The sequence below is a fragment of the Protopterus annectens genome, chromosome 10.part0 (genome assembly GCF_019279795.1).
Source record: "Protopterus annectens isolate FY-2018-M chromosome 10.part0, PAN1.0, whole genome shotgun sequence".
Classification (NCBI taxonomy): Eukaryota; Metazoa; Chordata; order Ceratodontiformes; family Protopteridae; genus Protopterus; species Protopterus annectens.
This window is the reverse complement of record NC_056744.1, coordinates 16,763,136-16,789,169: the sequence shown is the minus strand read 5'-3', so window position 1 is coordinate 16,789,169 and position 26,034 is coordinate 16,763,136. Positions and strand designations below refer to the sequence as shown.

At 37.9% G+C, this 26,034-nt stretch overlaps 1 protein-coding gene across 3 annotated transcripts in view; it reads left to right on the top strand.

The window, feature by feature from the left end:
• MYO15B (myosin XVB) overlaps positions 1-26,034 on the top strand; it is a 1,190,858-nt gene that overhangs the window by 289,185 nt on the left and 875,639 nt on the right. For all 3 annotated transcript variants that reach the window (XM_044084949.1, XM_044084950.1, XM_044084948.1), the window contains exons 8-9: positions 8,204-8,276; positions 20,832-21,029. In XM_044084949.1, the coding sequence (XP_043940884.1) occupies positions 8,204-8,276; positions 20,832-21,029 (271 nt within the window). The remainder of the gene's footprint in view (positions 1-8,203; positions 8,277-20,831; positions 21,030-26,034) is intronic.

Sequence of the window (26,034 nt, the reverse complement as noted above, 5' to 3'; positions counted from 1 at the left end):
ACTGCTGCTTGTATATTTCCAAAAATAGCAGCAGAAGGTATATCCTACCCCATATCAATTCTGATTAATAGGTCTATATCAGAACAATATGTCTCCTTAATCTGGAAAATCTCACATATAATCCCATTCAACAAAGGCTGACAGTCCACTGAACTCACAAACTACAGACCCATCGCCATCCTATCCCCTCTATCAAAACTACTAGAAAGATGCATTCACTCTCAACTCCTCCATTACCTTACAAACAATTACCTACTAGCCAAATCCCAATGTGGCTTCAGACCCTTTCATAGTACCACCCCTTCACTTCTCAGCTTCACCAATACCATAAACCATTACAGAAATAAAGGAAAATAGTTTCATTTGCATTCCTTGATATGTCCAAAGTCTTTGACACCATCTCGCATAACAAGTTACTAACTGTCCTCTCCAACCTTAACCTTAGCCCTTCCACTTTCTCCTGGTTCCAAAGTTACTGACCACCAGCAGGCAGTAAGGTGGCTACAAGACCTCTCCTCCCTTCACCCAGTGACACTTGGTGTCCCACAAGGCTCCATTCTTGTACCCCTTCTGTTCAACATATTTACTAATAGGTTCATAGGTTCATACTAGGCTATCTGCCCTAGGGCATTTATAAGCCTAGCCAGAGTGTGTTTGGCTTTCGCCACCCATTTTAAATTAATTTTGCTATGCCCTTTTTTGAGGTTAGTATACTGTGCCTCTGTCTAACAGTGACACAGAAGTGATACCCGGGGTAAACCTACGATCTCCCATCCACTCATCAAGATTCCTCTTGAAGAGAGTCAATGAGGGACTCTGCCTAACCTGGACTGGGATTTTATTCCAGAGTGAAGGGAGCCTCTGGGTTATGAATCTGTCCTTCCAGCATGTCCTATTTATTTCAGTGCTGAGGTTCAAGTCTCTTGAGCGCGTAGCTCGATGGGATTTGGATTTTCTGAGGTGCAGCATGTCCATTAACTCCGGGTTGGACATGGCTTTATACGTCAGGCACAGATCGCCTCTGAGCAGGCGGTATGCCACTGAGTAGAGCTGGAGTTTCTTTAACCGGGCAGCATATGGCATCTGTTTGAGCCCTTTGATCCTCTTGGTGAGGTACTTTTGAGATCTTTCCAGTTGCTGCAGGTGTCTGGTAAGGTACATCCCAAAAGGGGCATTGTACTCCATTATGGGCCTGATGAGGGATGAGTAAAGAGGCACGATGACCACCCCTGATCTAGATGTGAATCCCTTCATGATTAGGTGGGCTATATAAAATGTTTTTCTAACCACTTTGGCCACGTGGTTGTCAAATGAGAGATTGCTATCAACTTGGGTCCCCAGGTCCCTAATTACTTCTTCTGTACTTAATGGATTACCACCTATGTGGTAATTTGTGGGCACTTTGTTTTTGCCAAAGGGGATGACTATACACTTTTTGGCGTTTAGCTTGAGGCCATGGCTCTGGCACCAGTTGTCTGTTTCTATGAGGCCCTTTTGGAGGATGCTTGTGTCGGTTGGAGAGTCGATTATGGCACCCAGTTTGCAGTCATCTGCGAACTTGGTCAGCCACAGTCCTTCCGTGTTGGCCTGTACCTCCGAGAAATATATACCAAACAAGAGAGGTCCCAGGACTGAGCCTTGTGGGATGCCACTGGTTTGGAGTCTGACATGGCTCCAGCAATTCTAACCATGTGAGGATGGGAGACCTTAGTACTGTCTGCCCACTAGCTTCAACCATCCAATATGCTGATATTTCAACTCTTATATGTGCAGCACCTACCCCACAACAATTACAAGACTTAACTCAGAAATCCTTCCCTGAAATTGAATCATGGCTGGATAACTCACAATTTATTCTTAATCCCTACAAAATGAAGCTCATGAGCTTTCATCCTATCAGAACCCCAGATCCCTCCCCCACATTTTATATTACTGCCTGAGACAATACAATAATAATCCAAGGTTCCCAAACAAAACTACTAGCAGTTCAACTTTATAATAAACAGATATTTGATCTACACATTTCACAAACAGTTAAGACAGTAGATAAAACAATGGGAACTCTAAACAGAAACAAAACATTTCTAATAGGCAGTTCCAGACTAGCCATAGCCAGAGCACATCTTCTATCAACTCTCCTCTATGCCTCTCCCATCCTCACCAACCTGAAAAAGACAGACCTAGGCAAACTAGAAACATGCTATAATAAAACAGTAAACTTCGCCGTAGACTCTTCACATAGGACATACCACTGCCTCCCCTAAGAAAACTATCATGGCTAGAATTCCCACATCTCCTGTCTTACAACCAGTTAACCATGGCTCACAAACTACTCAATTAACCAGATAAAATCCCTGCTCTCCTAAATACAATTCAACCTTATTCCAACAAATGTATACGTCAATCAACAAATAAATCGCTATTACAAGTTACCAAATCCACCCAGCAGTGCTGGGGATTCCCTGTATTCAAGCTTTGTTGCAAAAATCAAGAATGTTCTACCCCACCCTATCAGAACCACTAACAACGTAACTCAATTTAAAAACCAACTCAAACACTATTTATCAGACTCCTGGCTTTGCTCATGTGATACACCAGGATAAGAAAAAATAGCTACTGATCCCAGCCCCCACCCGCAAAGCAGCTATCATACATTTATTTCTCTAAATCGTTTTATCCTTCTTCTGCCTCTCTCTCCTGATCACTAAATAAGCACATCTTATCTAACCTCCCCTCTTCTCCACATCACTCATTATGTCTGCCGTTCCCTTCCTCCCTTCTGACTGTCTCTCCTCTTTTTCACTAAACCATTTGACTCTAATTCAACTAACTTAAATGTGTGTAAAGTAACTCCTGCCTTTAATTGTAATAAGTTTTCATATAATACTCTACACTCTTCAGCGATGTATATGTATATATATATATATGTATATGTATATGTACATGTGTAAGTAGGAGTAAATCAGGTGTAGCTACAAGTTCCTCTGATCTACCCCATATAGAACTAACAAAACTAATATCCACTTCTTACTATACTGAAGTTTAAATGATGTTATTTCTTCCATGTATGTCTTTTTATCATTGTATAAGTATTCTCACTATGTGAAATTGTATAGTTGTATTCTCACTTTCCAAGTCTTTTCGATTTCTAATACCATGACGGGAATGGACCCCATTCCTAAGTAAAGTATGACTAAAGTTCATGAAATTAGTATTGTTTCAAACTTTGATGTCAGCCAAAAGTGCTCTTTGCAGCAAACGCAATGTGCCCAGTAATGACTCCTGCAATTTGTACGGAGTTACATGTAACATATCTAAATATGATTGTAGATTCTTTTTTATAAGACCAGTTGCTCCTACTACTATTGGAACTGTATGGGTATCTTTCTTCCACATTGCTCGTTTCTGCCTGCAAATCCTGATATTTTATGACTTTGTGTCTCTCTGTACACAAGACAATGTAGTCACTGGGTTTAGAGATGTCAATGATCAATGCCACTTTTGTCTTCCTTTCATGGACCACTATATCTGGTTTTCTTGCATCTGTCTTTTGAACTGCTGGTAATGGGTGATCCCATGTAATATAGACCATCATTTTCTATGATGCTTTGTGGCTCATGTTTCCAGTATTTTTCAACTGCTTCAGTACTATAATGCTTGCACAATCCCCAGTGCAACAGTTTTGCCACGTTATTATGCCTTTCAGTATACAGTTCTTCTGCCATTAGTATGTCACAGTCAGCAACAAGGTGTGTGACTGTTTCCAGTTCTGTTTTACAAAATGTACATTTGTCTGTTCAATGGACTTTGTAAAGCAGCATGTATGTAGCCTACTGTCTTGGGCTGCAAATATTAACCTTTCATCTTTTGGGTTGAATTCCCCTCTCCTTAACCATTCCTGCATTCGATCCTGATCAACATGAGGTTCTTCCAGGAGTTTTCTATACTTGCAACTATATTTATGAATTTTCCACATTTTTTGCCTTCTCGTTTGATCCTTCACTTTATATTCTTTTGTTTTTTTGTCACATTCAGTTACTGCCTGATTTTTATCTACTTCTGATTTGACACCGATATGCTTCTGCTAGACTAAAAAGGGAAGTCATCTTAGATTTATTTTTCTCATGTTTCAAAACTTTCACCATGTTTTGTACTTGTGAGGTCAGCAGATATGTGTGCAGTCCCTCTATTGCAGATCTATACATGTAATTAATTTCAAGGAGGCCCATACCTCCTTCGGAATGGGGAATGTATAATCTTGGTATACATTGATTTTTATAAATCACTTGATGAGTATGAAGTTTTCCTATCTAATCTGTCCAACACATTTTGGGGCCAGTCAAGCACTCCAAAACTGTAAGTTAGGACAGGAAGAGCAAATTGGTTTATAGCTTGAATTTGTTCCTAGATGCCAATGCTGTTTTCAGGATTGATTTAAGTCTTCTAAAATATTTCTTATTAAGTTGTATGCACATTTGTTCATGTTTTTTGTTGATCCTTCATCAGTTACCAAATATTTATACATTCTCTCTCGCTCAAGTTCTTTTATATCATATTCTTGTCCCAAACTGATGTTTTCCTGGTGCTGCAGTTTTCCTACTTTAAAGGTTGCTTTTGCGCATTTATCAAGACCAAATGACATAATTATATCTGAAAAAGTTTTGACTACTTGCAGTTGTTCTTTCAGTTCCTCATCTGATGAGCTATACAATTTTAAATCATCGACAAAGAGAAGATGAGAAGTCTTTACACTTTGTTGGTTTCTGGGAGCCAAATTATAGCCATGACCTGATCTGTTAAGCAGACAGCTTAATGGGTTAAGGGCAAGGCAAAAGAACAATGTTGACAGAGAGTTACCCTGGAATATCCCCCTTTGGATTTTTATCCCTGGAATAATAATTTGCCCTTTATCATGGCCTAACTGCAAAGTGGTTTGCCACTGCTTCATGAATGCTGTGATGTAGTTTATCAGTGTATGATGTATACATATTTTTAAGCACTCTTTTATCCATGAATGCGTGATATTGTCAAATGCTTTTTTTTGTAGTCAGTCCATGCCATGCTTAGATTCTTCCCCTTTTACAATTCTGCACTATGACTTTATTTAACAACAAATGATTCTTTGTTTCATATGACTTTCTTTTCTTACCCTTTTGTTCTATAGCTATAACTGAGTTTTCTTCTAAATGACTATAAACTCTGTTGGCATCAATTCCAGTATATAGTTTGTACATCATCGGAAGGCAAGTTGTTGGTCTATAATTTTTAGGGTAGCTTGCAGGTTCACTCAAGTAGGAGCATTGTTTTTCCTGTTGTTAACCAGGTTGGTGTCTGTTCAGGGCGTGCATATAAATAGTTCTTACTCATGGCTAAACCTTCTGGGCCTGGGATTTTCCAGTTAGAGGTTTTTCTTAATTTTGTTTCAGTCACTCTGACTGTTACATCATCCCATTTCATATTCTGTACCTTTAAACTTCTTATTCTTTCTTTTACTTCTTCTGTCCATTTAGCATCTTTAAGTTCCACAGGATTTTCATAAATACTTCTCCAAAATGTATCTATTTCTTCTTTTTTTGGTGGTCTTTCAATTCCTTTTACCTTGTTTTCCCACTGGAATTGGTCATTAATAAATTACTTATTTTGTACTTTTCCTTTATATTTATCTAAGTATCTTCTAAGTTTTTCTGGCTATGCTGATATTTTAGTTTATTATTTCTGATAGTGCATAATAAACCCTGATCCGTTATAATACTGCACATTGCTTTTATCACGTCTGTCTTTCTGAGTATTTTGTTGATCTGTTTCCTCTTCTATACTCTTCCAACAGTGACACTTGTTGTCTTAACTGCTTTATAGTTTTCTCTGTCTGATACTTCCATGATGGTATTTGATTTTTCCCCCTTTCTTTCCCTCACTACCCTGTGTTTTTGTGGTAGAATTCTATCTGTTATTAATTGAGCTGCACAGTAATGTATCCTGTTTACTTCTGTTATATTGCTTGGATCTCTACACACAGTCCTAATTACTGTGTTCATTTGTTTTATCAAACTTCTGACTTCTTAGGTTTTATTGACCTTTTGCAGTCTGTTTCTTTCATTGATCTTAATATGTCTATCTCTATTAAATCAAGCAACTCTTCTCTTAGCTCATTTTCTTCTAAACTGAGGACACATTTTTTGCTCTCCATTTCCTGTGGGTATTCTATACAACATTTTATAGCATCTTCCGTGGTACATTCTTTTCAATTTCATCCTGTGTCATCTATTGCTCTGTCATATGGGAACTCACTGGCCTATCACTATTCAACATTGACTACATCAGAGTTTCCACAGTTTCCTGTTCCTTCCCTTGCTGCCCAGCTTCAAGTGAACATTTATACTAGTTTCCTGTGTAAGGCTTCAAAATATCTTCATATGGCAACTGACTAGTTGCTTCCCACTCCACTGGTTTCTCCTTAATTTGGATATCCATTGCTCTATCCTGCTGTGGTACTTTCTGAGTTAGATTTTCTGCACTGAATCCTTCAAATCACAGGTACTCCATAACCTCAGTTTCTATTTCTTCAACTTCTCTATTACTAATCTTCTTTTCTGCTTCTCCTCGTTGTCTTTTTAGTTTTTGTATTGTAAAGTTTTCCATGTCTGGATTCCTTTGCCTGTATTTCTTTTCAAATATCTTTGGTGCTGTTCTTTTTGTATTGGTTAGTTTTGTTTTCTCCTTTGCATAAATATTACAGCATGTTAAATCTCTTTTTCTTTCCCATGTCCATATTTCTTCTTCAGATGTCACATGATCTTCCTGTTTCTCCTTACTTTGGGGCTTGTTCCATCATGCTGTGATGTAACCTGTGTTAGACCTTCTAGACCAAATCCTTCACTTTGCACACATTCCATAACTTCTTACTATGATGTATTTTCTTATGTAATTGTAAGTATGCTGGAGCTTTTGTTCCTGGGTGTCTGCTGAAAATGGGCTATGCCCAGTTGGACTTTCCTGGTAAACAAATGTAAAATAAATTAAAATCTGAGATCACAGTACAATGAGGAAATGGCAAATTCCCTTAACCCCACTACATTGCAATCTCACACAGAAATAAAATTTGGCATGCACGATAAGCTGATTTTGATCACACATACCAGCTTTTTTTTCATTCGATAATAAAAACGTTCATCAAAATGACATACACCATACAGCAATCCATTTATCTATTTTATATCTATCTATCTATCTATCTATCTATCTATCTATCTATCTATCTATCTATCTATCTATCTATCCACACACACACACACACACACACACACACACACACACACACACACACGCACGCACACACGCACTCACGCACGCACACACACACACACACACACACACACACACACACACACACACACACACACACACACACACACACTTAAAACAGAGTTGCAACTTGGATTAAAATTGTACTGTTATCATGATATCCTAGGTCTTGTAGCAAACATTGAAGTCAAGCTTTTGCAGAATATCTTATAAATCCAGTTAGAGGTATATTGTGTAGCGATACAATTCAGATACCTGAAAGTTACAAAGAATTATGAAAAAAATGAGAAAAAAATGTTAAAGACAATGGCTACAAAAATTCAGCAGATATTTTGTTAGGCACCTTAATGAGAAACCTAAGTGCAATTACTAGCAGCATCCTCTATATAGATAGAATGAAGGTGAAGATAACTGTAGATGCTTAATATTTGATTCCACATTTTTTATATTTGTACCTGGTTGCTAATATTTGAAGTAGTATGCAATTGTTTATTGCATGTCGTAGTGATGCCTGCCGTTTACGTTTCTGCTGTTATATGTGCACTCAGAGGTAGCAGCATCTTGGAGAAAGAGTGGTATAGAGTTGCATTGTGTTTTTTTCTACTTTTCTGAAGTTCAGTGACCATGGAGTGAAAATAATTAAGTGAAAGAGGTATTGAGGACTACGGTGTCTTGCTGTTCCTGCAAAAATACTCGTTTTTAGGGGGATTTGTATATGATTGCGTCTATTTTCCCTTGTGTGTACCTGCTTAGTTTTCTTAGTAGAACTACGTTGTTTACTTGGATACACTTCAAGACATTAATAAAGGCAGAAATGGTAATGCTTAACAATGTATTCAGTTTCATGCATAACATTTGAAGTTTTGATATTTAAAAGATATTTTTCCTTTCTGTTTTACAGAGGACAGCTACACCGTTGAAGTCGACTCTTGGACTACAGGAGAAGAGCTTGCAGCCTGGTTTCATAAATCAAGGTACGATGGTACATGGAAATAAATGGGCTACAACCACATTTTTGCAACTGAATTTTGATATAGGAGTTGTTTGCTTTCAAACACTGAGAAAAAAAGTGTCAGGTTGAAATAGGGAGGTTATTATTTGACTGTGGAGAATACTGCATTGAGACAAATTGTGTAGGTGGTTATTATTTGTTGCCAAATGTCACATCCCACTTTGTACTTAAACCATTTCAGCGTATCAAGAATAGCACTATTCCAAGTTGCCAGGGTTCAAGTCCTAACTGAGAACATATTTCTGTGTTCTGCATGTGTTCCATGGATAAGTACCCCACAGTGATATGTGGTTGTAACAAGTAACTGATTCATTACATGGGGACTCACCTGTGCATTTGACAAAGAACAATATGTAATATATGTCAGAGAGGAAAAGGCACACATACTCACTACTCATATCATACAAATGCAGCAGCAATCAAACAATATTGGCTCATTAATTTCAAACAGTTTACTGTATTGATGGGTGTCAGATGTTGCCAATGTTATATGATTTATACAAATTAAAAAAAAAACATTAAACTGTTTAGAGACACACAATTTTGAATTTTCTAGCAATAAATTCTATACTGTTTTCATTTTGATTGCCTTTTTAATGTATTATTTTTATTAGAATATTCACTGTTGTATCTGCAGTACGGTAGAACAGTAGCTCAGATAGTTCTGCCAATGTAATATTGACTTAGCATGTCTTTTTGAATACTGAAAAATATCAACTTGGAGGTGATCAGTTCACACCATCTAAAATAACATTTTTAATAAACTCAGCCATACATTTCCCCTTACATCTTCCCATCAATCCTTTTGTGCCTCAATGTAGAAAAATTAGTGCCCACAGTTTATAATCAGGGTCCAAGAATTGGCTGGAGATGAGATTTGTTGCCTATAATGCCCAGCTAGTAATTGGTCACTGTAGAGTGCTGTTTGTGAACTAACACCGGGTACTTCTGAATCTATTGCCACCCTTAGCAGAATGTAGAACACATTTCAGTCTTTCCTTATTGACAACCTTCATCAACACCCAATTAATATTTTTTGGGGGGGCTGGACAGCTTGCTGACCTTTGTTGTTAAGTTGTTTATTTTAAAAACTAATACACATTTACTGTCAATAAGGCAGTGGGCCTTACAATTTACTGGTATGTATGTTTTGCAGGGTTCATTCTTATTCATTACAGTGGGACAGAGCTGTATGAGAAACACACCCTGTAGGCAAATGGTATCAGCTTTGTCTGCCTTAGATTATATTATATGTATTTATGTATTACAGGTGTAAATTACTAATACCAGTAAACGTGTTTTGGAACCAGCCCCAATTATAAAATAAGACAACAGAAAATTATAATCTTAATAGATACAGTTTATTATGAACAAAAACATAGCAGAAACATGTGAAAACATAACAAAAACATTGAGACAAAGTACGCAAACTCTTAAATTATGTAACATGAGTTTTTCACTGAAAAGTCTTAACATTAGCAGTGTCTGTTAGCACTATGCACAAAAATGTGGAAAAAAGTAGAGAAAAGTGAGGTTAAGGCTAGTTGGAATAGTTGGGTGAAACAGAGTATTCAACTAGCAACGGTAAGAAGAAAATTAGGAGGGGGCTGATAATTGTGGGTGGTGTTTTGTCTTGACTTAATCTAGAGAAGTAAATGCTGAAGGTTGTTAGATGTTTGGTAGAAGAATGATGGACTGCTGGGTTTTATGTTGAGTGCTTTTAGAGGCATATTTACATTTTGCATGTTTGGTGAAATTATGTTTTAGACCTGATCTAGATGCACAGTAGGAATCCTGATGGTCGATGGATGGATGGCTTCTAGAGTTCTAGAGCAAGAATTAATAGTTTGTGAATGCTTATGTCACATTTTGTAAATGGAGTCTGAACAGCAAAGGTATTGGATGGAGTAGACAAAAAATGGTATTTTGCATTCTTCTTTTTTTTTTTTTGCCTGTGAAACCAGAAGTGTTTGGGTATATCCATAAATCCAGGTAATGGAAGCATGCTGCAGTTTCAGTCTAGCTGCTTGTTGTCTTTTATTGCTATATAACAGGAAGTGGGTAAAGATTTTAGTTTTTTGCCAGGTTTCAAAGATCATGGCATTTGTTATGATGGTGTTATCTAATAAAGGGCCAGTTTTTAACCATAAGTTTAGCATGGAGAGGTCCTGATCCAAAGTTTACTTGATAATATTACGGTTTGATTAGACCTATAAAGAATAGTTTTATTAGAAAAAGATTGTTTTGTGTGAATTTGAAGTGAATTTATATCCTGCTGATGTTACAATCTTGTTGTTTTAGAAACTTCATCATGATTTTAGTGCCCAAAATATGATTATCACATTAATTAATAATTAGGCTTGATTTTGGCTTTTTGCTAGATTATATATTTTTTCAACATAGCAGTGTCCACCTTGGACTGTGCATGTGTATGGACAGTTCTTATGATATAGGTATCCTTTGTTTTTATCTAATCCTTATATTTTTTATTTTCCTTATTTTGTTCCTGGGTGGCATTATATACAGTGTTTTTCAACATATATGTATTACAAGGCATCACTACTCCTGACTAATCCTGCTTTATACAAACTATTTGGGACCCCTTCTACCCAACTATTGTAACCATTTATACACCTCAACTTTTTTTCATCAGGAACACAAATACCAACGGCATTAATATTGCAGCAATGTAGCACCACCTTGAATTCTATTGGGTGGGGGCTATTATTGTACACCACTGAACATTTATGACAACCAATTTTGAATATAGCACTATTACATTGAAGTTTTTCTTCAGGAGTTTGATGGTTTTCAGCACCTATTGTTGTGCAATATACTCATGGTGTGACATAGCACCACCATTCATTGAGTTTAGAAGTTGGTGGGGGCTATTATTGTACTCCATTGGGCAGCATATTTATTGGTATAATTTTTATTTTGAATTTTCACGTTGGTGAATCTTCATTGTTGGCCTATTATGGGGTGTGTGCCCCCCCCCCCCTATTTGGTATTTAAACATTTTTTTTCCATTGATAAATTATTTTTGGTTTTCAAGATGGATCTTAACCAACTACTTAGAGGTATATCATCAGATCGTGATGATTTAGGTATATTTGGAGTAGGGGCTCAAGCGATGGGTTCAGAGGGGCAGGAATCAGCATCATTGGAGTTGGATTATCAGGACTTGTTTGGTCAGTTGTCTAGGAGCATGAAAAATGTAAGAGCCAATGTTTGGCACTTACGCTTATTCAAAGCCTATATGTTGAAAAACATTAGTCCCAGGGGTTTACGGGTAAGAATTCAGTCCTTGGTCAACAATATTGATGAGGAATTACAAAAAACATGGGAAACTATACAACAACAGGCATCAATGGGGTTTGTCCAGGCTTTAACCTCATACTATGACCGGTGTATAGATGGTGGAATCTTGGAAGTCACAAAGCTGTGTGAACAGTCTAAACAATTTGTAGGACATAAAAACTATTCCACCTGCTTACTACACTTAGCACAGGAACTTTCGAGTTTGGAAAAACAACTTAAGGAACGTAAGGTACACAAATTCAACCGAGATCTCATGGATTACGAAAAGGGTAGACCATTTGATCCATATAAGAGTGTTACATTTTCCAATGTTGGTCCCAAACCCAACAAAAGGAAATGTCCCAGATCAATATTAAGGAAATCCAGTTCTTTATCCATGGGTACTTCAGGGGAGGAGTCATCTTCTTATACGGACGCTGAAGCACCTCCAGGCCTAACCTCACCAAACACCAAAACGTAATAATAGCATGGATTTCCCTTTAGGAATCCCAGACGTAGGGGGGGGGGGAACGCAAACACAAGAAACATATCAAATGTAAAACTTTACTCCAGATTTTGAGCAACAAATAGAACTTAAGAATGTCCTTACCATCTCCTCTCAGACTCTTACTCCTGTGCAACTTGACCTCCTTTATAAAGGGTTAAACTTTGTGCCAGCTTATTTTGTGCCCGAAAATGATTTTGTGACAGATTAGTTTGTTTTTGGTAGAACTTTGAACCCCAAATTGTTTTTTGATAAGAACAATGATACAAGCATTACTGACAATGCATTCTATTTTCAAAGATCAGACTTCATGCCACCTATGCATCCAGTGGTACAGTTATTTTTACATAGTGTTCTCAAAGATCTACATATTTATCATGGTGAGGCCCGGATCAAACCACGCAATCTCTCAAAGAGTCAACAAGATGCATTAATGGAACTTAAGTCTAACACTAATATTGTTATTACACCAGCGGATAAGAGGGGAGCTGTTGTGCTCATGGACTTTGATAGTTATAATAATAAAGTTCGGAGACAACTGGACAATCATATGTACTATATGTCCAAACATCAGATTGATGACTTCATCTAATTGGCCGTAGATGAGGGGATCATATCTAATAACACTGCCAAACATCTTACTGTAGCAGATCCGAAAAAACAATGCTTATATTTGCTACCCAAAATTCATAAATCTTTATCCAATCCACCAGGTAGACCTATTGTTTCGGGTATGGGATCATTGATGGAACCTTTGGCCGTGTTTTTAACACAATATCTTAAACTGTTGTTACCTTTAGTGAGATCTCGTATTCGTGATACCACCGAGTTTTTGCAAATCATATCCGATACTCAGGTTGAACCCCATTGGCTTCTTTGTACATTGGATACAGCTTCTTTATATACCAATATCCCCCATAGGGCTGGCCTTTTGGTGGTGGAACACTGGCTTGGAGTTGCCTAACTATATCCTCCTGGATTTAACATGTTGTTAGTGGTTATGACACAACATGTCCTGACTAAAAATGTTTTTTATTACCAGGACAAATGTTACTGGCAATCTAAGGGTATGGCTATGGGGGCATCTTTTGCCCCCATATATGCTGATTTGTTTGTGGCTTTTATTGAAGAGCAACTTATATACGATCCCTAACACAATCTTTACTTGTCAGAAATGGACATCTGACGACGTTACTTGGATGACTGTTGGCTGGTATGGAGAGGGGATTTGGAGTATTTACAGGAATTTGTGGAATACCTAAATGGGAATAAATGCCCGCGGTGGTGGTGCTGCGGTAGCGTTGTCACCTCACAGTAAGATGCTGCCCGGTTCGATTCTCAGCTAGAGCGTCTTCTGTGTGGAGACATATGTGAATGGGCGTACCTTCATTGATGGTTGTGTGTCAGGGCTGGTAACTCGGTACGTAAAAATCAACTACCAATCATTAGCGGACCGGAGTTCCGCTGTGGTGACCCCTAACCGGGAAAAGCCAAAAGACACAACAACAACCTAAATGGGAATAAATGGGGTATTGAGTTTACCTGCACACAAGATCCAAGTCATATCACTTGTTTGAATGTTCTTATAACCAAAAACATCGATGGGTCTTTGGAGACGCAGGTATTTCACAAATTTCCTGAATACAACTCCCTCCTCCATGCCAGCAGCCATCATCCACCACATGTCATCCAGAATATACCCAAGTCTCAGTTTATGAGAATAAAATGCATTTGTTCTGCTAGGGATCAACACAATCATCATAAGAGGGATATGGTTCGGAGATTTAAGGAATGAGGATACAAATCTGGAGTGATCACTATGGCATGTAGGGAGGTGAGTGGTACAGATAGACAGGAGCTATTACAATATAAAGATAAATTTACCTCTGAACCAGCTCCCATCAGAATGATTACCACCTATGGTCGTAACACCAGTGTTTTTTGTGAGGTCGTACAACGGAACTGGAACAGCTTACAAGCAGATGAGAAGATTAAGACATTCCTTGGGGATAAATGTAATTTTGGTTTTAGGAGGGGTAGGTCTTTGGCATCCCACTTTAATCATTGTAAGGTGGCAACCCGGATGGTTGCCCCCCCTCAATAATATACCTTAATGGGAGATGTCCTTCAGGGTTGTTATAGTTGTGGCCACTGTGCGCATTGTAATAGGCTCAACCAGACAAAAACTTTCAGTAGTCGCAATACTAGTCTTGTTTATGACATTACATTTTTTGCTAACTGCTTGTCTGATTGGGTCATACATTTAGCCACTTGTACATGTTCGGCCTTTTATTTGGGCCAGATGTCCAGACCCGTGAAGTTCAGGATTAGTCAGCACATGAGTGACATTAAATGAAAAGGCTTACTAATGCACTATATAAACATGTGGTTGTTCATCCTTCAGCACCATTTATATTCACGGTTATTGATATCATCAAGGGAGACAGAACTAATAAAATTGGTTGGCACAATATACTTAACAATAAAGAAAAAAAATGATAATTAAACTCGGGGGGTTGATTCCCCCTGGATTGAATGAGCAATTGTGAGCTGCCAGTGAATGATCTTTATTACACATGGGTGTGTATATAAGGAGTGCTTGGTTTTTTGTTCAGTTACACTGAGGAAGGCTTTTTATGTATGCTGAAACCGGTCTGTATGTGTTAACTTTTTATTAAAAGTTACACCTTATACATCTTTTGTGCTGGCTTTTGTATTTTTGGATTACTGTTTCTTTAAGCCGTACACTGCTGCACTTGCAGGGGAACATACCAGATCATTACATTAATAAAAGCATTTTGGACTTTAGAACCTGGAGTATGGTATTATGATTTAATTATTAATTTATTTCATGTCATTATGTAATTCCACTGAGACAGAGGCTTCTGTACAGAGGACACCAGAAAAGAAAAGTTCTTAAATTAAAAACTAGGGAAGTTGATTTTAGTAGCTAGTTAACCTGAGCAGTATGCAGGGGCGGCCCATGCTATTGGACTGCCAGACTGCAGCCCCCTCAACTATAAAATAAAGAAAAAAAATAAAGAAATAAAAAGAAAAACATTTTTTAAAAATCGTGGACTTTGCGCACTAGTCCGGACTGCTGCTGAGACAGTCTGGAGCATGTGCAGATGTCTCAGCAGCAGTCCTGACTGGGAAACATGAAGAACACAGCTCACTGTCCTGGAAGACGCGTCGGGGTCGGACTGCAACATCAGCAGTCAGGAGTTTGCTGCAGTCTTGTCAGGGGAAGGATCTCTCAACAGGCAGGGTCTGGGTTGGAGTTTGCTGCAGTCTCGCTGGGGGAAGATCTCACGACAGGCAGTGTCGGATTTGCATGCGTTTCCATAGGATTTATGGTGGTTTACTACAGGTAAGTGTGTGGACAGGGATTTGGATGTATGGTTTGCTACAATGTGTGTGTGTGTGTGTGTGTGTGTGCGTGTGTGTGTGTGTGTGTAAATGCCCCAGGTGCAATATACTGGTGGTTAGACTCATGGTGGTGTGGTAGGGAATACCTCAGGCTTGAACCCTTTACCTTGTATGCAGGTGTTAAAGACCTGACTTCCCTACCCACCACCATTTGTAAAAAAATTGCAGATTTTTGCCTCATATTTGATCTGATCTGTTCCTCATAATATCTGTGGTTTGTAAATATTGCAATGCTTGATATTTGATGGTGCAGTGGTAGCATTGTTGCCTCACAGCTGCAGGTTCTCAGGTTTGATTCTTGGCTGGGGTGCCTTCTTTGTGGGGGGTCTGTATCTTCTCCCTGTGTTTGTGTGGGTTTTCTTTTGTGTCCTCCCATGTTACAAAGACATGTCTGCATTATTTCTTCCTGGGCATCTGCTGAAAATTGTTTTTTTGTTCCAAGTCAGACTGTCCTGATTAACAAATGTTAAATAAAATTGACAGGCATTTGAATTTCAGACTTCAGGTTTCTGAATATTTAATTCCTTACATATTTGATGGTGCAGTGGCAGTATTGTTGTCTCACAGCTATAGGTTTTCTTGTTTGATTCTTGGCTGGGGTGCCTTCTGTGTGGAGTCTGCATCTTACCCTTGTGTTTGTGTGGATTTGCTCTGGTGTCCTGCCTTTTTACAAAGACATGTGTCTACAGTATTTCTCCATGGGCCTCTGCTGAAAATTGTTTTTGTTCCATCAGAAGTAAAATTGACAGGCATTTGAATTTCAGACTTCATATTCTTCAGAAAATACATAGTAAAACAACTTTTTATTCTAGCAATAAATATATAGTGACACAACCTTTTTATTATAGCAATTTTTTAAGTTTATAAGATGACTATTTGAAATTTGTCCTTATTTTTGGGACTGTAATACCGTTATTGGCTTTGTCCAGGTTTTTTGTGCTAAGGTTGACAGCTATGGCAAGGACTGAATTCACTGAATATGTTTGAGGGCTGTATTCCCTCATTACTGGGTTTGTAAAGGTGTTTTGTGCTAAGAGGTTGACAGCTATGGTGAGAACTGAATTCATTAAATGATAGCCATTTAAATTTCAGTCTTCCTCTCTTTCACAAAGCAGCTGATCTGGCGTAGTGGTATGTTGCTCTTGACTGTTTTGCACAGGGACCTTGGCAGTAAAATGTACGGTGGTAACACAGCATTTTTCTTTCACAAAGCAGGTGATTTGGCATAGTGGTATGTTGTTCTGACTCTTTTGCACATGGACCTTGGCAGTAAAATGTATGGTGGTAACACAGCATTTTGTTGTAACAGCTTTCCAAGATTATACAAGCAATGTTTAATGTGTCCCTGGTTTTTGCCTTTTTGACCCACCCCAATAAAGTTGGCTTTTTCCAGATTTCTTGTGCTGCGAAGTTGAGATGCAGTTGAGTATTGAGTAGATTTTACAAGGAGCTGAGAGCTGCAGGGGAAGAGAAGTTTAGTGCTGATTATGCTAAGTCAGCTCACATTGCTAATAGCACAACAGGTTGTGTACTTGCTTTTGATGCAGAAGGTTGTTGGTTCTACTCCCATAAGGGGTGAATGCTGCCGTACTGAAAGTTAAGATGCTATGACCCTGTTATCAGTTTGCCATCCATTTCCTATTGCAATATTACTAGCTTATTTTTAATGTAATTTAGGCAATTTATTCCTCAGGGGCATCAAACACTTTATTTTTCGATGAAACCATGAAATATAAAGGTGATTGCTAGCAGCAACCTCTTCATTACAGATTTATTTAACGTGGAATTATTTAGATGACTTTTTTACTACTTTAGAGATTGTGCATATTTACTGATAATGGTGGACTGTAGAATTGTGCATATTTACTGATAATAGTGGACTGTAGAAGTTTGAGTAGACTTTTATGATGGAAATGTTCTGAATTGGGCAGTTTTGTCATTGGTGCATGCGTTTTGTTTCATTGTTTACTGGAAAAATGTTCAAAGCAATAGGAAGGTGTATCAAAGAGCACATGTATGTTTCATATGCAAGGGGCCTATGATTTGAAAACAGCCCAGAATTAATCTTTATCTGCCATGGGTAAAATGTATTTTCTTTGAATGTGGATTTCAATGTTGTTTCAATGAATGTGAGTTTCAATGGCAGAGAAGTTTTAATGCCAAGTTTGTTTAGCAGATGTCTTAGTGTTTGTGTTGTAAAATGCAAAATAAAACTTTCAAAATGAAGTTCAAATCATCATAGAAGTAAATCAGTATGCACATTAGTGTTTATGGTAAATGGAGTGAAACAGCCAAGTAATGGATCATTGGAATAGCTGCAGGGGGAGGCTCCATTCGACCATGGTTTTGTGAGGGGGAAGGGCGGCAAACTTAGGCAGCCCCAGCTGAGCCATACCTCCCAACTGTCCAGATTTTCAAAGAATGAATAGATTTTTTTGCTTCTTATTTTTGGTTTGTTCCTCATAAAATTTGTGGTTTTCTGGCAAATCATTTAGGAATTAAGTCACTAATGACACACTGAGTTTCAGACTTCATAACCTTCAGAAAAATGCATGCTAAAGTAAGACCTGTTCTATCAACTGTCTCAGTTTATACAAGAGCAATTTTAGTACTGTTTATATGTTCCCCCAATATATTTGGCCTTGTCCTGATTTATTGCATTAACAGGTTGAGAGGTACATGCAATTAAATTGCTTTATAGAATTAGGCATAGCGAAATCTCTCAACTGTCCCTGATTTTGGCTCAAAATGTTGCTCTTCCCCTAATGATCCCTCCGCAAAATAGCAATTTTGGAAGAAAACATGGAGGGTTTATAATTAAGAAATAACTGTAATAATCCGTTAGATTACTTTTATTTCAGAAATGCATGTAGATTATTTTATTTTGTCAGCTGCTCAAGTTAGCGGTACTTAATATTAAAGTGTCCCTTCTTTGACAGGTTCTCAGCTGTATTGTGTTGCTATTTTATATTTTTACATCACATTTTTGGTCCATTTTTCATAAAATTGTGTTTTTTTGGCAAATTAGTGACAAATCATTAAAGACTTAAGTTAGAAAATAATGACAGACATTTGAGGTACAGATTTCATACCATTCAGAAAATTCATACTAATGCAAGACCTCTATTAGCTTTCTAAGTTTATAAGAGCAATATTTTAAAAATTGTCCTTATTTTTGGGCCTTTGTCCCATTTCCTTGTATGACTTTGTCCAGATTTCTTGCTCTGAGGTTGAGAGGTATGACAAATGTGTCAGGGCCATCACAAGTCAGCCAGAGACATTTCAAACTGTGACATACTTGTTGCACCCCACTCCCCCATGTAGTGACTCTGGATGTGTCGAAGCAAGGCAAGGAGTAGTTATGCAGTGTAAATGTGCAGAGTATCCCCCCATCCAAGGTAGACACAAGTACTAGAGTGGCTTTTCATCTGTCCTTGATTTTTACAGAATGGTCTGGTTTCTGTCATATTTTTTGTACTGTTGATTTATGCTTATTACTCAAAGTGCCTGTTGCTCTGTGTTTAAGTAGCAATACTTTAATGACCATCAGGTAAGCTTGGCTGAGATTGCAAGATGCAAGTAAGCTTTAATAAGCATACTGTTAAAGAATTGCCAACATTGAAAGCCTTTCTGTTGCCATGTAGAGAATACTTAACTAGATAATGTATAAGTCTTTGGTATTGAAATGCATATGCCAGTATTTGTAATAAAGAACAGGATTACATTATTTTAAGAGTCTCATTACACTTGGAGACTTCCAGTCATCTCTGCAGGCTTTACCCATAAACAGAATGCCAATTGTGTGGTCCATAACCTGTACAGTAATCCTTTTAAGCAATGTATCTTGAGCTTATTTCTTGTTCGCTTTTCATTTTTTACTTTGATCATGTTTTCCCCATGAAACAAGTAGATGTCAGGCAGCAGGTCTTTTTTTGGATAAGGAACATTTTTACAAGTGGGGGCATCAGAGATTTCTACTTTCAGCATGTTACTTGATACTTTAATATAGCTGAATGCATTGAAATATTTTTATTCTTCTACACTTCATTTTGTCTTGATTGGACTCTCGTAATGACAGTTTGGCACCCAGGGCAGTATATTTAGTTTTTGTGGTTTTGAGCATAGCTCCTCCCCTTTCTAGTTGGCTGCACCCCTTCCATTGACCCCACCCATTCAGCTGTCTCCTGCAGCCCCCCTTTGATTTGAAGTCACCAGCCGCCACTGGCAGTATGACTTGAAGATGTGGAAAAAAAACTCAAGACACAGAGAGAACTGGACTCAGACAGCATTCAGATTCTAGGTATGAAAGCCCCGGCCTTGAAGCTGAGCACCAGAGCACCACTAATTACACTGTAATGCTAAGTGACTTTGCCCTTCAGTATTCGCAGTGTATGGCTGTTTACTTTCAGTAGTCATGCATAAACTGAACATGAACTCATTATATTGACAACCCCTATATCAAATTCAAACTTTCAATACTTTCACCTGAGAAAAAGCCACCACAAATTATACACAAGACTAATGAGACCTTAATTAAAGTTTGTCCTTCTCAGTGAACCACTTAATACAGGAGGTTATACAAACTACAGATGCCTTTACAGGTACTGGGCAGTCTTTTTTTCTAGCATTTGCCTGGGCTAGCAGTAAATACATGAAAGTGACCAGCATGGTGTGACATTTACCTAGTAGGGACATGTCATCCTGAACACACTATTGTGGGGCCTAGAGGAAGAAAAGGTAGGTGATGGACAGATTATCTTAGATTACTTTTAATTCTGAATCTTGTCTATCTTGCTTTCTTAGTTATCAATTTGTTAGATGACCAATAGAGCTATTTTTAACTAGGAAAACAAGTACAATCTAAATAGTATCTGTGTTAAACTGTGGTAGGGATATAGAAATAGATAGTAGCAGAATGCAGGTGAGATGAGCTACAAAAATATAACATCAGGTGTACAGGTATGGAGGCACATTACAGGTTTCAGTGAGGATATGCCATAAATAGGTAAAAGTAGTCAAACAACTACTTACCTGAATGATGCATCAGATGGATATGGACTACTATAGAGATAGTGCAGTTATTGCAGGATAAATTAAATATTTAAAACTCCTGAAACTTGGACTTAATGGATTGTTCACTGGAGATCTTTAACCTATTATATATTGCACTAATGCCCTAGCTATTATATTTGTCCTAGGAGATCAGATCAGATATGTTTTAGGTCTTTCTGTTCCCAATTTGTAAGTGTATCTCTTTCTTTTGAAATTTTTATTATCCTGCAGGGATTCTGGGGAAGCCCTCCGAGGCTGGACTGTATCAATGCTGACTAACGAAGGCTGGAGAGATTTAAATGGCACTGATTATGTTCTGGACTTGATTGCAGAAACAGAAGATATGCAGAATCTTCTATCATCCCAACCAGATTATCCAATAACACCTGAATGGGAGCAGATTCCTCACACCTATCAAAGCAATCACAGGTAAACGTACGATGATATTCTATGGAGTGGGAGCTACTGAATGTTTTAGTAAGCTTTTCTTTAAACAACAGACATATACAATGAATGAACATGCACACTCGTATATATGCACATACATACATGCATACATACATACATATATAGTAAATTCAAGAGAGAAAAGGTTTGTTTCCCGTTGCTGACTAATTACATATATTTACAAGTCAGTAACATGAATTTCTAATTTGTGCTGAGTTTGTGGGTTTCGGAAGTCTGTGTCAGGATATAATTACCACTGCCGGGTATAGTTTTTGTTACTTTGTGTTAATTTCTTATAACAAGAAAAACTGTGTATGGAATGTGACATGATAGTGTTAAAGTCTTTTGAAGGCAGAAATATCTAACAGAATACACCTAGAGTCAGAGAAAGGAGCTGACGAGACCCCCCCCCCAATATTTGGAGTACCCTGTGCATCTCCTGAGAGTCCGTCACAGGGAAAAAGACAGGAATGAGATAGGTCCAAATGGAATGCTGAAAGGTTGCACCAAAAGCTATGTGAAAAGAATCTACAGAAACTTAACAGACATGCCCTAAAGAAATCAACATTAAAATATCCCAGAGTCATTTACAAAGTCTAATATGGTAGCAACTCAAAAGAAAATTTGGCATGGACAAGATGGTGTAATATGGGGGAAGATTAGGGTTATTGTGATTTTTTTGTTTTATAATGAGAGGATAGCAGGCTTACAGAATCCTATACTTCTGAAGGTAGTAAATGTAAAGACAGTGGGTGAAATAGATATTATTGCAATAGATGTAATGAAAATGAAGCTACCATGTATACTATACCTTTTTGCTGAAGCCATGTAACTAAACATGCATTTGCTTTAAGTTACAAAAATAAAATATCAAAACACAAGTGTGTGATGAACAGGAATATCAATTCCCTCTACTGCCACCAATTTATATATGGTGGTAAAGGACTGCATCTCTTGATCTGCTCCACTGCCACAAAGTAACATACAAAGGCAATAAAAAGTGTTTAAAATGAGGGTCCGACTTAAGCTGACAGACGTCACCCCCACTTCGACAAGTCACGTTCGTTCCACACACAGTCTCATTTTACTTTTAAATATTTTGTAAATCCACAGTAGTTCCAGACTTGTTACAACTCTCAAGATAAACTAATCTTTGGATTTGTGCTCCTGTCTGATTTACATTGGATTGGGGAACTATGCCCCCAGCTCCTGGCCCATATTTAAAATAAAGAAAGCTGTGCCAGGGAAAACGGACATCAATGTATACTTAATTTTAAATCACTCATGCTTCTACAGCTGTACAAGCAGCCCACTCATAACAAATAGTGGATTTGTCTAGTAGTATTCAGAAGTCAACACATGTCAAACTAGAAGCTGAAAAAGGAACAGAAGAGTGCGTCTGCTAATGCTCCAACCTTCTGTCACACACTTTTCTATGGAATTACTAGCAGGTCAGAAAGACACGACAACAGGATAATATTCAAAAATCCGAATACAGTAAAACATGAAATGAAAAAGAGAAATATAGTTTCCACTACTGTTTGCCTGACTAAGATGTTTTCTATAGGGAGAAGCCATATCATAAAATTGTTGTAGATGGCCAGAATTCACAATCTCCACAGAATAAAATATGAAATGAAAGAAACAAAAAATCTGTTTACTAATGTTTTTAAAACCTTGCATTACTGATGTGCTTTCTAGAGTAGCAGCAGCAGTTAGGTCATAAAATGCCTGAAAGGCTACTTTTCTCAGTGAGTAAAATGTACAGATTAAACTAATGAATGGCTCACAGGGAGAGCTGTTTTCAGTACAACTGCAGTTTGAGATGGAATTTGGCTAACACCTTTGAAACTTCCTTCAGGCACTCTTCCGCCACCCCCCTCAGCCAAAGGTGAGCATGATCAGAAAGGCAAACCTGAAATGTAAACAAAGGCTGAATCAAAACAAAAAATCCCTGGGAGTGTCCCATTAAGAGCAACTTACTGCTGTCAACATATGCCACATCAAGGGCTGAAGGGTAGAGCTAACAGTCCCGGGCTCTCCATTATTTAACCCAGCTTATTCCCAGCAAATAGCTTTCGGTGCTCTTTTGTCAACAGCAAATTAGACTTTTTTGGGGAGTATTTTGTGCAACCCCCCCCACCCCCCCGCACACTTGCACATTGTTTCTAGAAAGGGGTAATGATATCTGTCTGGTACCAACACCACATTTTGCTTGCCTTCTTGGTAACACACTGCCACCATCTAGAACAGGAACACAATTACTATTTCACCTTAGACTAAGCAATTCAGTAAATATTGGTATTGTTACCAGATCTTTAATAAGTCACTCTTCAAAAGACAAATGCCAGTAGCTGAAATCTGACCAGGTCTAAACAGTCTCATACACAAATAAATAAATCCACAGCCACACACTTTGGAAACTACACCAATAAAACCTTTTATGTGAAATATATGATGTACACTGTAAACTTAAATATACCAGAAGTTATAGACTTGCAAAATGAAATCTAAAATAAATGAAGTTTAACAGACAAGTGGCATCTAGAAGTGGCTAAAGGTTTTACTGAATTCTAGGTACTTCTGCCTTTTAAGTCCAAACAGCAGTTGCACAGCCTCACAGAGAGGGAGTTCCAGTAGCAGCTATGGGGAGGGAGTGAGAGACTGTGGGGATGTAGATTAGAGTAATGATCAGGAAGGGGTTATGGTTATGTGTGGGAGGAGAGTTTTAAGGTTAGGGTGCAGGAGCAAAGTTTTAGGGTTAGGGAGCAGGAAGAGAATTTAAATTTAGGGAGCATCAGGGGAGTTCTAGGGAGTGGTAGGAGAGTTTTAGGTTTATTTGGGAGTGGGGTTTAGCTTTAGGGAGTGATCATGGAATTTAGGTTTAGGGAGGGGTTGTAGTTTTTAGGCTTAAGGAGCAATTAGGGACTTTAGGATTAGGGAGGGGGGAGTAGAGTTTAAGGTTTAGGTAACAATTATGGATTTTAAGTTTAGGGAAGGATAGTGGTGTTTTTGGATTTGAAGTGAGGACTTAGGTTAGGAACTGGGTAGGGGTCTGGTAAGGCTATACAGTTTTGTAGGGTCAGATGTTGGGAGGGCTGAGTAGTTAAGTAAGATCAAACTAGTGTCTGTTAGAGCACTTGCCTTTTTTGAACAAGTGGCAGCGAACAAATGAGTTGTGTGCTACTAGCACATGAGTGTATTAGACCATATTCTAATGCATGCTTTGATCTGGAATAATACTTCAAGTAACACTGAACTTTAGGTACCTCAAATATATATATATATATATATATATATATATATATATATATATATATACATACACGTGTCTCAGGCATGTATGTGTCTTACATTGAGCAGCATTCTACTTTCACCAAGAGTGATGCAACAGTATGAACAAAGGTGATTTCCTTTAATAATTTGCTTAGTTTCCTGTGTCATTTGAGGTGGATTCAATTATTTTTCATCATAGGAGGGCAAGGTTAACAGACCATGTTGCTTTGCCATGGATGAGCTTGCACCTGTACTCTGGGCTTCGGGATATTGGCTAAACTTTTATCCATCCCTTAGAGCCTTTTTAGGCAATGCCAAACTGGCAAAATTACCAGCCTTGCAAATAAAACCAAAAGGAACCTAAAGGTGCTACTGCTCAGTGCTAGGGGCCTTAGCAAGAAGCTCCACACTGTATAACCTCTCCTCACTCTGGAGAATATATACATCTGTACCATTACAGAGACATGGTTTAGAGCCACAGAAAGTACTCTGGCAGTGCAAAGCTTCACTGTCTTCCACATGTTGAGACCATTAGCGGTACAGACAGTGACTAAAGGTGGAGGTGCCTTGATCTACATCAACAACAAGTATACTTCTAGGTTGGCTAAACAGGATGATGCCCTGGATTTCATTCACATGCAAATCACAATATTTAAAGTTCCTTACCATATCCTAGTAAGCAATAGGTCACCGTCTGTGCTCTAAGAGTCCCATAATTAGACTAGACCTGCTGGAGGCACTCGCCTTCCAACCAAATTCCCTACTCATGGAAGATTTCAGCTACCCCTCTACAGACTGGAGAACATACATGGCCAAAGCGTCAAAGTACTACAAGACAACTGAATGAAAAATGAATAAAATAGCACAAAGGGAACTCATATGAACAAAATAATTATAAATACTACTTGAAGTTTAATTGCAAAGTCGAGCACTTTCATCCAGAAATAATAACACGGACTTCATCACAATGTAATAAAAAACTGGTCCTGCCCTTAACATTTAAATTGTCATTCAGTACATTATATAATCTTAAAAATACAGTACATAGAAACTCGAGCTCTAATATAAATAAACCATCAGAAAATGCTGCTTTAAAAGTCATTAATGAAACCTTGTAGTACATAATAAATTATTTAAAAATAAGAAAGCATGTATGTATGTTCTATTAAATACTCAAGAAAATATGAAGTTCATAATGTTAATAAAGTGTAAATGAATCCCTCGGAAAGTCTCAGAATTTACCACCACTATGGTCTTATTTTATAACTTAGCTGGCTCATTTGTAATACTAGTGCTAGTAAAAAGGATTAGTTTAAACCTGGATATGTTGTAGCATCTAGGCTTAAGTGCAAAAGTTACTCCATGTCTTTGAGTGTGTTCTTCCAGCTCACACATTTTGGTTCAGGTAGAACAACCTGCAAGATCCCAAATTTAAAACTGGTGTAGTTTTGGCATGTCAACAAGTGTTTGTACAGGACATTGTTGGTACTGACTTTGCCAATATCATATAGATGCTCATAAATTATATTTTTAAAAACTCTTTAAGTTTTACCTAAATAAAAACTCAAGCACCCATTGCACTCGCCTATGTATACCACACCTTTAGTGTTACAATTCCCCAAAGAAAAGGAACACTTGCTTTGATTAAAAGTATCCAAAACAATTTGCCAGTCAGTTAAAATAAGATTACACTGAGAACATGCTTCACAAT